Source organism: Patagioenas fasciata, chromosome 1 (genome assembly GCF_037038585.1).
Source record: "Patagioenas fasciata isolate bPatFas1 chromosome 1, bPatFas1.hap1, whole genome shotgun sequence".
NCBI lineage: Eukaryota > Metazoa > Chordata > Aves > Columbiformes > Columbidae > Patagioenas > Patagioenas fasciata.
This window is the reverse complement of record NC_092520.1, coordinates 25,714,179-25,730,700: the sequence shown is the minus strand read 5'-3', so window position 1 is coordinate 25,730,700 and position 16,522 is coordinate 25,714,179. Positions and strand designations below refer to the sequence as shown.

Genomic DNA, 16,522 nt, shown 5'->3' with positions numbered 1-16,522 from the left:
CAAGTAATGATTCAGGCCAGTGAGAATGTGCTCTCCAGCAGACAGACCAAAGGGACTCCATCCCTGAGATGGCAACTGAAACTCTCCAACTGATTTCCCATCAGCTATTAAATTAAGAAATAGCTGAAATTCAGCTGGCAATTTAAAAAGTGCCAAGAACTGTATTTCACCGCCATTTGCAGAGCCAACACTTCTGTATTCCCTTCTGTTTTCCAGCTAGGGACATTGATGTGACAATAGTAGGTTTGTGCTTCAGTAGCTTTGGTGTCTTCTGCTGTCCATCCCACAGCCCCAGTTTCCTGCACCTACAGGGAACAGGCACTGGTAGGTCTCCAGCCTTCCTGTTGTCTTCTTCCAGGGTAATATATGCCACAGAGCTGGAGGGCAGACTCCCACTTTATAGAGTGATAACTGCAAACATCTAACTTACCTATGCTCATTCATGCTATTTGATAAAAGAGCAATTTACGTCTTTCCTGCTTGTATCTAAAAATACCAGTTAAAAAGTTTAGAGTGTTGTTAGTCCTGGGTGGTGCGCTAATTAGTTCTTTGCTAATTCTGCTTTATTGCTGGCAATGATTATTGTCGAGTAATTACAGGGTTCCTGTGAATCTGGCTTCCATTTGCTCTGTGGTGTAACAAGGGTAAGGAAATGAGAAGTGTCAGTACTATGGATACCCAGTGTTATTTCTACCATAGCAGAATTTTGTATTATAAGGAACAGTTATTTTGTACAATGGCTTTAATACCTGGAAACAGACCTAGGTGAGCTGCAGAATGGAAAACCAGTACTTTCACTAAATTAAAAGCCTGTTCTCTACTTGAAGGAGCACATAAAACCCCCACAGCCTTCTATTAAAAAAAAAAAGTAGGGAAAGGAAACTAGAGACTTCAGCCAAGATGCTAAAAATAATAACTATACCAACATAGCCAAGTTGTCTGTTCCTTCCTGCCTCCAGTATGCATGAATAAATGTTTATGTACAGCTATCATGCAGGAATTGCTTTAGCATGATTTCTGCACATCGCTCTGTAGCTGTATGGACTGCAGCTTTCATTGCGAAGGGGACCGAACAAAAAAAACCCAATTATTTGTGTGAAGAAAACTCTTAGAAGTATTTTAGTTCAGATATCTGAAAGTTATCAGTTAATTGGTAAAGCTCTTTGCTCTGCAATCTTCCCTCTGTGTTTTTAAAGTGCATTTAGATGTGTATGTTCCAAAGCATATAGAAACTATCCATGTACTGCAATCCTAATCGCTCCTGTCTGCAGCCACCTGGTAACAGAAGGCAGTATTGTGTCAATCAGCATCAAAAGTGCTTGAGGAGGCAAATGGGAGTTAAATAGTTCCAGCATCTTCAAAGATGTGCACCCTACCAGTTAGGAAATTGAAATAGCCTTAAAATTCTGGCCTTTGAGTTCACTGCTTTGATACTGAACGTTATCTGTATCTCTTCAGTAAAATTAAACAAGATTTCCATCACATGATGGATGATGGAAACTTTCTGAACCGCTGTCTGAACAGTAGCTCCACTGCTACTGTAAAAAAAGAACCTTTAATTTGACTTTCCCACATTTAGTTCTGTTTTTTTTTTTTTTTTGTTGGAGGGAAGTGTTTGGAAGGCACTTTCATAAAAATGGATGCATTTGTGAAGACAGAGTGAGGAAAGATTTTCTTTTTTTAGTAAGCGACTAATTGTTTCCTTTAATATCTTTGTTTTTCTCATGACTCCATGAAGGTCAGTAATTAGTGGCTCTGGACTAGATCACACTAAAACACACACTAGTGTGACTCCATTGTTTTAACAGCACTGTGCAGTCAAAGGAAAGGGTAAAATTTAGTTCACAATAACATCTTTACATAAGCGTCTGCTATTTCTTCAGTCACTGAAATAATTTTTAGAAGTAGTAGAACTATCAAACAATGGAGGTTGTCTGGTCCAACGCCTGTTCATGGCAGAGTCCACTTCTTGCATCACATATAACCCTGACATAGGATCAGTCCCACTTCCAAAAGGAAAGTGGACCTAGTTCAGAATATCCAGTTAAAAAAAAAAATATTTGAGCTTAATATTAATTTACCAATTTTTCATTTCTTCATACAGTGATAAGATGGCATCCTGGCTGCTCTCATTAGTAAGATTTGTGTAGCAAATAGCAGCTGGAAAAGAGTGTTAAACAGATATGGGTGTTTGGTGTTTAAACCTCTCAGAAGTCGTAATAATAATAAAGTAGATAGACACAAATTTTATAAATTATTTTTCACTACTGTCTCAAGGCACAATTAAATATTAATAAAGTTGATGTACCTCAATGATAATAATTACAATATGGTTGTGAATCAGAAAAAGGTTACCTGGGTGTGTAGGTACAGCTTTTGCCTGTACTTTCAGGATAATGCCAGCCCTACTGTTACTGGATTGTATGTACATGACAACTTCTTCCAGACTGTGTGAACAACTGATATTCTGCTGTTTAGGGTTTAGTTTTTTTCAGAAGAAATACGCAGGGCATCTTTCTCAATCGGCCCTTTCAATGAAAGAGCTAAAATGGAAATAGCGGGATCTGAAGGCAGATGAGCTCGTAGTGTTAATCAGCTGATAACGGTGGATAATGCTGATAACACCAGGTGGGAGCTCGGCACTTCTCGTTACTTTCACTGTGCGCATGCCATGGATTCAGACTCTGTCTATAATATTTGAGCTCTTCTGAATGTGCTCTATCTTTTCAATGTTTCTTGCACTACAAATTACTCATCTCACACAGAACTCCAAAAGAAAGTGCTTTAATCTTCATTTATGATAAACAAGAACAGAGAATTTTTTTTTGTTAATACATCAAAGTATTATCTCCAAGAGGAGTTAGTTTCATATTAATGTTCAGTGTTTAATATAAATTCACAGCAGGAAGACCACCTTGGATGGGTAGAGATTCTCTGATGTATATCTGATTGCCCACATGTAATTTGAACATCTACAGCACATGAAGGGTATAATCAAAGAATAATTAATACGTTGATAAGAAATTATGTTTTGTTCTACTTATCTGCATAATTCAGAGAGAAAGTTTACAATGACAACATCTATCTTTTGGAGTCTTGTTTACGTTTTCACTCCAATTATACCATGAGGCATTCTCCTGCATTCCATAGTGCCTTTCATCTGATGAGCTCCAATTACTGTCTGACCAATTAACTTCAGTACCGCACACATGAAAACCAGGTCGGGTATTGTGGAAAAACTAAGCAAGGCATTGAAGTCTGAAACTTGCCCTCTGGTTTAGGACACAGAGCTTGAAAACCCTGACTTCCAGAGACATTATATCTCTCTCTTTAGTTGGAGTTGCAAGCACCCATGCTCAGACCAGCACTATGTCTTCTTGGGAGCCCTCTGAATATAAAGCCACTCCAGAGACCTTGTGCATCTTGTCTGCTGCTTGAATTCAACCTGTCTGCAAATCTCCCCTAGCCTTGCAAGAGATGGCATTTTTCAGAACTGTGCAAGGACAGAGGGTAGCTGCAAGCTGCAGGTAGTGGGGTCCATCTGCTGCATCCACATTCAAACCAGATCTCAAGGCCCGAGTACCAGACAAAACCCCTTGTGCCATTTATGTGCACTGAAGAAACATACCTTGTCTACAGATTGAAGAATTTAGTGTTCCTGTAATTAAAGTATTAGCAATCTAATCACAGAGTTAGTCCAGGTACAAAGATAATAACACTTATAATTCCAAATGTAAAGTTATGACAAGTTTCCAGTAGTGGTACAGTTGGAATTGATATATATGTACTTACGATTAGCTATACCTGTCCCTGGTGTTATGCTTACCCTTCCTATGACTCTATGCATCATAAAATCAATGGTGCTAGTCTTCCTCAAGAAGAAAAGGGGCCTAGGGAAGCTTACAGCAAGTCTTCATCAGAAATTCTCCATGAGGAGAAGTACGATGTTGCTGGCAGAGAATTTTTTTTCTTCCTCACTATTGGGTCAGTGTAGGGTTATTTTTACACATTTCCTGGAACAGTCACAGAGTCACAGAATGGTTGAGGAAGGAAAGCACCTCTGGAGGTCATCCGATTCCCCTGTTCAAGCAGGGCCACCTACAGCTGGCTGCTTAGGACCATGTCCAGATGGCTTTTGAATATCTCCAAGGACAAAGACTCCACCACCTTCCTGAGTAACATGTACCACTGCTCGGTCACCCTCATAGTGAAAAAGTGTTTCCTGATGATTCAAAGGAACCTTCTGTGTTTCAGTTTGTGCCTGTTGCCTCATGTCCTGTCACTGGGCACCACTGAGAAGATCTTGGCTCTGACCTCTTAGCACCTTTCTTTCAGATATTTATACACATGGATGATATTCCCCCTGCAACTTCTTTCTTCAAGCTGAACAGTCCGAGCTCTCTCCGTCTCTCCTCATGTGTCAGATGCTTCAGTCCCTTAATCATCTTTCTACCCCTGTGTTGGCCTCATTCCAGTAAATCTGTATCTCCCTTTTACTGGGGAGCCCAAAACTGGACCCAGCACACCAGATGTGGCCTCACCAGTGCTGAGGACAGGGGAAGGATCACCCCTCTTGACCTACTGGCAACATTCCTCCTAATGCAGCCCAGGATGCTGGCTGTCTTCTTTGTCAGAAGGGCTCGTTACTGGCTCATGTTCAACTTGGTGTCCACCAGGACCCCCAGCTCCTTTTCTACAAAGCTGCTTTGCAGCCTGCAGTCCACTCACTTGCTCTTTAACTCTTCAAAAATAGTGATCCAATATAAGATATATAACATGAATATGTAACATGAATATATAACGTGAATAGGTACATAGAGCTACAATGTCTCAATAACTGCTTATGAATAGTATCTATTAGTTATGGAAGTATCAATGGTATATTGTAAAAATGGCTTTATAGCACATCTGCGTGGCAAGTGAGGTTACACCTGAAGGTCTTCTAAACACCAGCTGGACTCAACATTTTCCTTTTCAATATGAACTCATCTGCTATTTTGGTCACCAGGCCACTCTTTGGTCCGTGCTACATAGAAGTTTAGATTCTGCCTAGATATCTTAACATGGAAAGCCAAAAGCAAAAACTAAAAAAAAAAAATCAGAGTCTGTTTTCAAAATTTGGCCCACACTGGCTCCTTGGAATAGATCCCAATGGATTGTATTGTTACCCCTTCTCTTCCTATTTGATAATGTTCCTTCCACATTAAAAATACAATATATTTAATATTATAGCCCTTAAAGACTCACGTTTTCCATACCTGCATCAAAATGCATTTTTCAGTGGACGTACAGTGGTCATGTATCAAAGCCATGTTAATTCTGAAGTCAGTGGTGCTCAGCTGTTGAACTGCAGGCCAAGTAGGTGGGAAGGGCAGCGCATTACTGGGGAATGGGTGGGTGGTTCTCTGTCCTCTGTCCCCTGAGTCCTTGCTGAGCCAAGGCTCACGAATCTGTCAGAAGGTATGCAAAGGGATATAAATCCTAATGGGAAGAGGGAGGACTTGAAGAGAATCAAGTTCTTAATGACATTTGCCCATTAGCAATACCAGAGTATTTTTCCTAAGACTAAAGGGAGGAGAGCCTGGTGTCCTTGTCAGTTCCCAGTATATATATATGATTTGAATTTTATCTATCTCATAAATCCTTTTAGTAGTTTCAGCTAGGTAAAATATTCTCCTTGTTTCTTGTCATAAACTGCTGCAGTGTTCTTTTATGCAGCTGCCACATTTCATCCTAATGCAGCTGCATTTCACCCAGCAATCAAGTGATCCCTATATATAACTTTCGCATCAGTTTTTATAACCATTTAAAGTGCCTCAAGATGAGATGTGGGATGCAACCTATTGTTTTATTAGTGTCATCACAAAGTGCTGCATTGTACAAATCAATTGTTAGCTAAGAAGAAAAGTTATTTCAATGCTTGAAGATAGGGTAAGATTTTTTGGGCTAGGAGGGATTTTAAATCTTGCTTTAGGATGGCAAAAAATAAAAAGGAAATAAACTAGCATGGAGTAGGATTGTATAAACCGAGTGGACATGTGGGATAGTGGTTAGCAAAAGTGTCAGAGAAATGAATGGCAGAGAGTTAGTTTTAAGTGACTTTGGAATGCAAGACACAGAAAGAAAAGGAGAGAGGGAAACCAGCAGTTACTAGAAATTATCTTGATGATAGAATCAGTCAAAGACCCGGAGAGGACACTCAAAGGAAGACCAGAATCTCTTATCTCATTGTTGAAGCACATTAAAATGGTTGACTTTTGAGCACCGGTTGGCGCTATTAAACATCTTTGCTGTGTGATGTCTGAAACATTCAAATGCTAAGATAACTTGGTGTACAAATCTCGCTGCACTCTCATGTTTAGGTACCTGATTGTGGTGAACACCGTGTACCTCAGTAGAGAGAGTTGCCTAGAAGTCTACATAATGGAAGAATTCCCTGGGGAACTGATGTGATGCTAGAGACACTTAGGGACAGTGATAGCTGCCTGGAAGGATGGCTAATTACTGTGAATTCGGAGTCCTCCAGATTTTTTCTTGCTCCTGAGGTCTTTATGTGTCCCTGTGTCATTACTGGCTTGTTCTGCTGCCTGCTTCCATGCTCCCTGCGAGTCACCTTCAGCTTAAAGACTTTGTGGGGTGTAGCATATTGTACAAAGCTCTGTCCTACACTACAAACAGGTTTTTTCCCTGTTGTTGTGATGCTATTTGCATAGCTGCCTTCATGTTATTAGCATGAGTGAAACCATTGTGTTGTGTATCTAGCTCTGATGAGATCTAGACATAAGAAATGTTAATACAGCCACAATGTTCCCAGACCTGTAAAATTTTGTGCCTGGTGAACCTGCTATGAATCTCAGGCCTACCTACTTTACCACTATCTCATTAATTTAGGAAAGGAATTCACCGTAATTCTTTTACCCAAAGGGGACCTAGGTTCCTAACTCCTTGCTGGAATAACACACCTTTCTTCCTGGGAAATGCATCCTTAATCAAGATAAAATGCTGATGACAAGTCTCCCAGTTGGGCTATGCAGTATTTGGTTGTAGTAGGGAATGAAATAATTGTCATAGTATCATAGAAACATTTTATATAGTCTCAGACTATGTCTGAGCAATAGAAATGTCAGTAGGTCAGAAAGAAAAGCTATATAAGGGGTCATCTGACCAGGAAAAACCAATATCATAACACCGTCTTTAGTTCGGTTTAATTTATTCCATTCTGGAGAATCCTTTTCCAAATCTGTGTTGGTAGCAGCAAGTTGTCAGGTAAGACTCCAGCTCAGTTATGAGTCCATTCATCTCCCAACCCCACCGTCCTTTGGCAATGATTTTTATAGATTAGTTTAAAAAATACTTTATCGGTTCAGATTGCCTTCCTTCTTTTTTGTTCCTCCCTTTTCATTAATCTCCCTGTCCTTGTGTTGCAAGGTAGGCTGAATAGAAGTTCCCAATTTCCTATCTTTTTATTACTCCTGATTTTGTACCCTTTTATCATAACCCTTCCTTATTCATCTGCTCTCCAAGGTAAACAGTTCCAATCTTTTAATCTCTCAGCATATGAGATTCTTTTTCATGTCCATAAATAATCATGCTTCTCACTTTCAACCTTTCTAAGAAGTCAGAGTATGAATGGACATCATCTGACTATTATTCACCAAGTGTAAAGAATTACACATAAAGAGCTTGAAAGGATCTTTTTCTATTGACATTTGAATGATATTCAGCCACAGTAGTTTAAAAGGTCCGTATTTTCTTGTATTATTACTGGTACCACAATATTTTGCAAAAGCTTAAGGTCTATTTAAATAAGACTTTGACAGCTTTATTTGATCCTTGCTTGCGAAACATAACCTTGACTCTAATAGTAATTATACAGCATGATATAATTCCAATGAAATTCCACTTTTGAAAACCTTATTATCAGGATTTATTGAAGAGTATACACCATAGTGTAGTAAAATAATATAAATTCATTGTATGCTTATGCTTTATTTTATTTATGATTTATTTCTACTATAAATGGTAATTTTATGAGTGTATGGTAAAACAACATTTGTGTTATTATTGGAATTCCTCTGGAAAAGTCCTACAGAGTGGAAGGGAATGAGGTAAACCATTAGACTTCTGCCTAAAAGCATTCCCTCAAATGGAGTTATCAGAAAACTATGCTAAAAGCCTAAATAATTTCAGAAACAACAATATCCTTTGGATAAAAAATTATATAATCTTTTTACATAAAACTTTAGAATTTTCCCTTTTAACAAAAACTGGTGGGTACAGTGCAACATGAAAATGTTACAGAAAATTGTATCTGTCTTTATTAAATTGCATGGGACTTTTTCCTTAGGGAATATGAGAAGCTTTGTATTTTTCCATGATCTCCACCAACCTACTTGCAGTAGTAAAGCAAGACGATAAACTCATAAAGGCATTAGCCTTCTCCTTGCAAGCTATAGATGTGAGCTTCTGTTTTGCTCTGATTTTCCTATGTGACTTTGGAAAGTCATCTTTTTCTCATATTTACAAATATTTTCCTGTTATTTACAGTCTAGCACCTCTACCCTATTGTTTCTAATTTCTTAGCTCTGAAGTAGCTTTGTAAATGCTACAATGGAAACCTATCAGCCTTTAGTGTTACATAGCAGCTGAGTGACAATGGTGTGATGGGTTTAGATATCTAAGAACTTCAGAAATTTGGACTTGGGTCTGTCCAGACAAGGTTTCTAAGAGTATTAGTAACTGAGGAGTGGCATAGCCATATTTTTATGGGCAGTTAAAGGAGTCAGGCACCTAATTCACACCAATCTTGTCTCTAAACTGTTTATGCACTTTTGAAGTGTTTTAAATTCCCATTTGTAAAAGAATAATAAGAGTTGGATGGATAAATATCTTAAAGACTATGAGATGTAGGACAGGAGAGTAATGAGGGCCATTGAAGTACCTCAGGTGGGACTGCAAGAAGAAGTTGAAACATGCTGGACCTGTTCTCATACAGCTTCAGCCTGAACTGAGCTTTCCTGCACATCCCATCTGCCCTCATGAGCACTCTTCCAGGAAGACATCAGGGTGGGGGCATGGCTTGTTTGTGACCTGACAGATGTAGGGGGCGAAAGGGATGCATCAAGACCAGCTAGGCCAGGCTGACATTCTGCTGCACATATAGCTTTTAAAGAAGAGAGTAACACCAAAATATAAGATAGAATATACAGAGGGAGAATAGTAGAAAAGTAGAACAAGATGAAATGCTGACATGTAGAGAGGAGAAGGGAAAGGGCTGTAGTATCTGGGTCTTAGCACCGATATTTGTGGACAGCGATAAGGTCCCAAGCTAGAAAATTTATTTACTTACATGATTTCCTCTTGACAGAGCAAGTTTCTCCAACCAGCCTTTTAGACAGTTTTCCTTCATTCTTCATGTGAGAAATGACTGTCCCAGTGGTTTGGTTTTCTTTGACTCATGAAAATGCAGCTAATGTGGGCTAAATAAGGTCCTTAGAAGATCTGGGTCAGTTTGCTAATCCAACAGCAGACCATTCCCGGTTTTAGGGGGTTAGTCTTCTGTCAGCTTAGAGGGTTGAACTAGATGTCTGAACGCAGGGCAGGATGTCCCCTTTGGTGGCAGTTGGATGCTCAACTCTTCCTCTGGTGTTGGGCACCATCAAAGCAGTTTGTGAAGAATCAGAGAAAGTGTTGGGAGAGAGAGAAAAACTGCAGGTGACTGTCTCCATTTCAGCCCCACATGGTCTGTGGGACACATGCTCAAACCTACTTAACATTAGAGAAGGACTCACAGCCAAATCCCAGCTGTGCTCTGAACATCTGTCACATTTCCTGGGTGAACGTCTCTCTCCTTATTTCTCTCTACTTACATCCTAAATAAATTTAAAAGTGGATCAGATATTTGCACATCAGTCTCTACTGTGCAGTATGTGCTTTAGGGTACTCTAATAAATGTTTAGTTTAATACACGGTGGGACAACTCTGGGAGGAAAGATTAAGACACAATCCCATAAGGGCAAGGAAAAAAAAATAAAAAAGAAAGATGGCTTAGCTGATCAAAGAGCTGTGTGACGAAGTTTGAAGTCCCTGTTTGCATATGGGCACCAAAAGGTTTTGGTGAAGCAGGGACAACTTCTGGTGGGCCTCTGTGGTGAGATGCGAGGAAGATCAGCAGCACCATCTGTGCCAAACCTCCTGGGAGGGGGATATGGAGGCCATGAGGTGATCACCATCCTCATCTTCCCAAGAAATGTGACTGGAAGGCTTTTTCCTGTGTGGATCTCAGTTATAACTCACTACTGGTAGAAAACTGAAATGGAAAAGAGAAACTTGTTTCCTGTCAAGCTTCAACTAAAAACTGAAAAAAAAACATGGGAATTCAAGTACTGTGAGTCATATTGACAGCTGTCAATATTTGTGACCAAATCATTATCTAGCCTTAATTATTAATGATTGTCATTAATTGCTGACCAAGCAAATGTAAAGCAGTAGCTAAATTACCCCTGATTTTTTTTTCAGTCAGCAGAGCAGGGCAGTAGTGCGTAAGCAAAAACCCACTGTCACAGAGGCACCCCGAGGTTAGTTTAAGGGACAAGAGGGTAAACCGGTGAGAAACAGGGGTTTAGCACTCCAAAGTGACTTGAATACAGGTTTGGATATCATTTGAGGAAAATTATTAAGGGGCGGCAACTAATACAACAGGAGGTCCACAGTGTGCATGCACGTGGCTTCACCCAAAACAATGCCGGAGCCGCCCCTGAGCCCGGGACGAATACACACTTGCCTGAACACAGTGTGGGATTATTTTAAAGAGATACACGTACTCGTGTTGTGTATGGAAAGTGTACACTCGCAATCCTGCAAGGAGAAATACACGTGCAAATGTGCACGGAATATTACACGTGCTTATGTGGAAGCACGGGAGGAAAGTACACTCGCGATTCTGCGAGGGTTAATTTATACACGTGCTCGTATTGAGCACGGAAAATACCCGTGCAAATGTGCATGGAAGGTGTATGTACTCGCAATCCTGCGAGGGTTAATTTACTTACACAGGTGGTGGCAAGGCAAACGGAGTCTTAGTCCTGGGGAGCGGGGCACCGTGGCTCCTGGTGGCAGTGGCTAAGCTCGTGCTCCGAGAGACCCACAACAATGGGTGGAGTCTCAACAAGAGTCCCTTTTCTTATTGCCTGATCAGATCTGACTGTAGGCATTCCAGAAGCTTCTCTGCACCCCCACACCGGCTGTGGGGTGCCCCTGAAGCTTCCAAACATCCCCCACACTGGCCACGGGCGCCCAGTGGCTCCCTGGCACCTTGGCACTCCCTTCTCCTAACGGTCTTGGCCAGGGTGCTCTGGGGCCAAACAAAAGAAGCTGTTGGCCTCAAACAGGACAGAGAAAGAGAGGGAGATGTGCCTACTCCTTCCATATCAAAGGAGGGAGGGAGAGAGAGGGGGGGTTTGCATCCTGCCACACCCACCATCACTTCTGCCAGGGTGAGCAGCCATTTAATTGTGCCAAGGGAGATGCTGCTTGTGGGTTGGTGGTGGCTCACGTGCTTCTGGGAAGACCTGTGGTTCCTGCCAGCCTTAAGCACAAAACTATGAGCCATGTTCTCTCCAAAGTCACTCTTCTCAGTGTCACAGCCCTTCTCTGTGCTGTTGACAAGCTACCTTGGAGCCACCTGTGAACACGTGGTTTTCCAGGTCCTTCAGGGCTGCACCAAGACAGAGCAGCTGCTGCAGGCTGGTTCAGACCCTGTGTCAGCCGGGACATGGGCACAGGACTGGACCAACGCTGCCAGAAGTATTTCTGCAGCCCTTCATTGACAGATTCAGTGAGGTCTTTTTGGTGCTGTACTCATTTCTTCTCAAAGAAGTTGTCACTGATGTTTAGATAGCAAGGGACAACCGGCAAATATTAGAGATACCTGCACAGAAAGACAGGGTTAAACTGAGCATTTTAAATTATATTTTAAGCATTACAATATCCCATAATGAAAGAATCTGTATTGCATTGTGAACTATAACTTGGATTAGATGCCCAGAGCAAGATAACAGAAATTACCTTTGGTGTCTGCTGAGGAGTAAATCCGTGCCTGTGCCTTTTCACCAAACCTGCAGGAGCAGCCAGGAGGGGAACACCTGGAACAGGTGCCTTGAGCCAGTAGAAATACACTCATATAAGCAAAGTCATATTTTTGGCTGGGCCAGCAGCACATTGCACTTTTTCACTACTGCTGTCCTCTGAATAAGACCAAAAAGGAAAGAGAGCCAAGCGAGGGAACTCGGCACTCATTTGTGCTTGAGACCCAGTATCATGGAAGATGACTTAGCAAATGTTATCTGAGGGAGAATCTGTTTATTTGAGATGATCACTTGGAAAATGAGAATACTCCCAATAGTTCCTTCATGGAGGAAATAGACTAGAAGACTTGAAAGCAAAAGTTAATCCATCAATCATTTTTGACTGGTTGCAGTGTGTTACAGTCTCATATAAAAGAAAAAACAAAACAAAACCAACAACAACAAAGCCACCACGATGGGTGAGATTTACTTCCTTGGCTATTCCCAGCAATTTTTCAACCACTGCAACCTGAGCTTTTTAAAATCTCGCTTGGACTGCAGGAAGATTCCTCAGCAAGCTTCTCTGAGCAGCCAACTGCAAAAAATTGAAATATGATACGCATATAAGGCCATTAAATGGTAGCATTCTCTATCACACACAGCCTCTGTAAGTTGTTCTTCCAGGCCAGATGAAGCTAGAATGTACATACAGCTGTTCTGAGTTGTAAAATACATTTTGAAATGGGATTGATTCATCTGTGTTTCATGAGACTGAATTAAGCAAAAGAAAAAACTATAAAGACTTCTCTTTTTCCCAAGCATTTAGTAAAAATATTCAGTCTCACTGGAACATAATAGAGATGTGCTTTCAGCACACAGATGTGCAGTAGTGAGAGCCACGTTTTATGTAAGCTGCTCATTCTTTTGTGCAGTGTTAAGAACTGAATGTACTTTCATGCTCCTTTTTCTTGGCCTTGACATGAACTAATGTCAAAGCAAATGAAGACCTGGTGGTAAATCCTTTTCAGCACTGCTAATGATTGGGGCCATTGTGGAGCTGTTGCTGGCTATCTAATCATCTTTGGGAAACTGGACTTTTGATAAGTAGACCTTGTATTCTGAATTTTGATTTCTGCAACAAAAGTTTGCTGGCACGTACCAGTATTTAGGGGATCAGAAAGGTGCGCAGGTCACAGAATGCAGAGTATACTCAAAGCAGGTTTTATGGTGGGATTGAGTGGGTAAAGTCATTAAGGGTATAATGAGTGATTTGAACAGAATTACAAGGGGAAAAATTCACACCAGCATCTCCTATATATAGAAATGCATTTTAGTAGAAAATAGATTTACTACTGGAAATTTTTTTGCATGCAAGACAGAACATTCAGAAGAGCAACTGAGCCTGGTTTTCTTTTTTGTTTTATATCGAGGGGTTGTATTACGGCTGCCTAGATTTTGCAACCACAAACATGCCAAAACCCTTGACTGGTTCATTCAGGTTGAAAAATAAGCAACATAAAATGTCTACTTTCTTCAACACCTGCACACTCTATTCCACAGGGTTTTGGTTTTTTTAGTGTAAGAGGTGCAGATAACATGTTTTGTAAAGTGGAACTGTTGAAATGGTGGATCCTGATCTAGATCTGGACAGCAAAGAGGTATTGCACGGGTTCCTCCAGCAACCCACAGTTATCTGGGTGAGCCCCTATTCTTAGTTGTTCCTCTAGTAGCTGTGGGAGCAGCTGTACATGCGGGCAGTGTGGGTGCTGGGCACAGCTGGACCTGCCACACGGCTTTCCATAAAATGAGCTCATGGAGCTTGGTAAAAATTGAGGCACCCCACTGTCAACAGGCACCAGTCATCTCAGAGGTTGGATGCATAACCATGTGTGTGACCGCTGTAGTGCGCAAAGTCTGTTTTGCTGTAGACACTTCAAAATTTATCCTCTCTTTTTGTGTAGCTGACACTTACTTACTGCTGCTTCAGTAATTGCGTTGGGTGGATCTGCCTCTCCCATGCAAAAACCTTTAGGTCTCATGTAGTCCCCCTCTTGAACATGATTGGCAGTGTTAGCTTAATGGTTGGACTTGATGATCTTAAAGGTCTTTTCCAACCGACATGATTCTATGATCTTCTTCAATTCCCTCAGGCTCACCAAATCCCTATTGTCACCCTCAAAATAAGGAGGGACTATTTTCTTGTCCAGCTGATGATTCCCCCACCTCTTTCCTTCAGGGCAGAATACGCCTTGAAAGGGGAAACCAAGTCCAGCATCAGCTGTGTCCATACTTCTAAATTGTGGAGAGGCAGGGACAAGATGACACAGATGGATTCCTCGCTGCTTAATACTAATCTTCTCAAGAGAAGATTTGTCTTAGTAGATAACCAAAACAGCCCAAAACAGGCCTGGAGGTGGATTAAAGTTAAAGAGTGAGATGTCTGGGTTCCAGTGATCGAAGCTACTGTCTGTATCTATTTCATTTAGCTGCACAGACATACCTGTAGCTGTTTATCCTCCTTCTGTTAGCAGCCACAAGAGAAAAGCATTGTCAGTAGTTGATTTATCCTGCCTGTTTTAGACACTACTTTAAGGTGAAATGAATCACGCTTTGAAAGTAACTGTCTATTGACTCTGGAGGGACTCTACATAATGGAGTTCAGATGGCTAAAGGTAGGAAGATGCTTCCTACCTGTACAATTGTCCCTTCAGTAACATGAGACCTGCACTTGGGTTTTCCTGTCAGAGCTTTCGGTGGCGTTCATGTGGGATTTTTCTCTGCAACAAGCGTCAGAGCAGGAAAAAACACAGTGCATGTACCCTGTCACCCCATTTCCACCCTGCTTCATCTTCACCTCCACCCAACAGCTTATCCTTGGGGGAGCGTAGGACACAGGACCACAAAGCTGGCTGAGCAAGTTCTCCTGCTGTGCAGAGATGATTAACAGTTCACCCTAGTCACCAAGTGGTGATGCAAACCCCAGAGCTGTGTGGAGGCAAGGGTATTTCTATGAGGGACGCTAATTTTATTTTCTGATGCTATAAAGAAATACGTCAGACTGATGACTACTTTTAAGCAATGAAGGGCTACTACTAAGTCTCTGCTATTTCCTTGTAAGTAAAACAACTTCTAATGCAAAGTGTGAACTTTTATTTTTTCTCTTTCTGCTCAGAAATCGAAGCAAAGGAAGCGTGTGACTGGTTACGTGCAGCTGGATTTCCCCAATATGCTCAGTTCTATGAGGGTAAGTAGGTTTTTCTCCTCTCTGTGTAGTACTGAAAGTGCACTGGGCCCTTGCCAGGAGAGCTTGCAGTTGGCCAGCTCTACATTTGACTGAGTTACAGCCATGTCTGGCTGCTTCACAAAGCTTCAGCTGCTGGAGTCATACCACTGCCTAAAGAAAAGTAAGACTCTTGCCCTCATAGCCGTGGGAAGGAAGAAAAAAAGGTGGGACATGGGTTGTGTAAATCTCAAAGGTTACCAAAAACAAGTACAAAAAAATCCAAATACATTGGTCTTTAAAAAAAAAAAAAAAAAAAACCACACAAAAAAAAACTTCCTGAACTGTGTCTAAAATAAGACTGAGAACACTGAAAGTTACTGAAAATTTCAGTCTTAACTGAAAACAAGATTGAAATACTCCACAAAACTACCAAAAGTGAATATTCGGAGCTGCATTTTACACGTGCAAAGCTAGAAAAGCCAATATTTTGGTGCTGACAAACAGACATGTCCCCTTCGTAGCTGTAAAGTTTGTGCCCAGGGAACTGACGTCCCAAGGGCAGGGCAAGCGGTTATGCTGCTGCTGCCATCAGGAGCAGTTTTGCGGCTGGGTTTTTCCTGCTCTACTTAGCAGGAAACTGCAGCTAATCCACATTTTTCCCAGACTCCATATTCTGTTTGCCAGAGACACAGAGCCAGCTCAGGCCCACTTGGGCTTATTAGCTGGAGTGTAGCTCAGCCAAATGCCACTGGACACCTTCCAGGGTCAGCTTGGGTCTGGAGGCAGCACGGCTCCATGCATGGAGCAATGGCCAAGAAGCCTTGTGGGTCAGAGCCAGATCTGCAGACAGCCAGCTGGAAACTGTCCAGCCCCTCATGTGGGGCTGAGGGGCATGATGCCGAGGACACCTCCATGGCTTCTGATGGCCCGCTGAGGTCCCTCAGGGATCAGGTGCTGGTTCCTGATGGGCTGCTTGGGTGCCCAGGGACTAGGAGCACCATGCAGAGATGCTCAGGTAGCTCCAACAGGAGCCAGGTGGGCTCTTTTGAACCCAGGAAGAAACTAAGACTAATAAACCTGCCAAACCAAAGCTGACATAGATGTGTCTACCATAGTTCCTGGGTGCCGGATAGTACCTTTTGTGTCTGTGTTGTAGTCAGAGCATCTCAGAACCTCACTCCTCCAAGGAAAGGAGACCCCACTGCCTGCCAAGCTCAGAGGGATGTTCCCTCCA

The 16,522-nt window shown here is 41.7% G+C and overlaps 2 protein-coding genes across 10 annotated transcripts in view; both read left to right on the top strand.

The window, feature by feature from the left end:
- Positions 1-16,522, top strand: part of STARD13 (StAR related lipid transfer domain containing 13) — a 309,147-nt gene that overhangs the window by 253,519 nt on the left and 39,106 nt on the right. For all 9 annotated transcript variants that reach the window (XM_071804769.1, XM_071804759.1, XM_065829818.2 and 6 more), the window contains one exon: positions 15,238-15,309. In XM_071804769.1, coding sequence (XP_071660870.1) covers positions 15,238-15,309 — 72 coding nt within the window. The remainder of the gene's footprint in view (positions 1-15,237; positions 15,310-16,522) is intronic.
- LOC139827249 (uncharacterized) overlaps positions 1-16,522 on the top strand; it is a 343,678-nt gene that overhangs the window by 317,747 nt on the left and 9,409 nt on the right. The gene's annotated exons all lie outside the window — the stretch shown is intronic.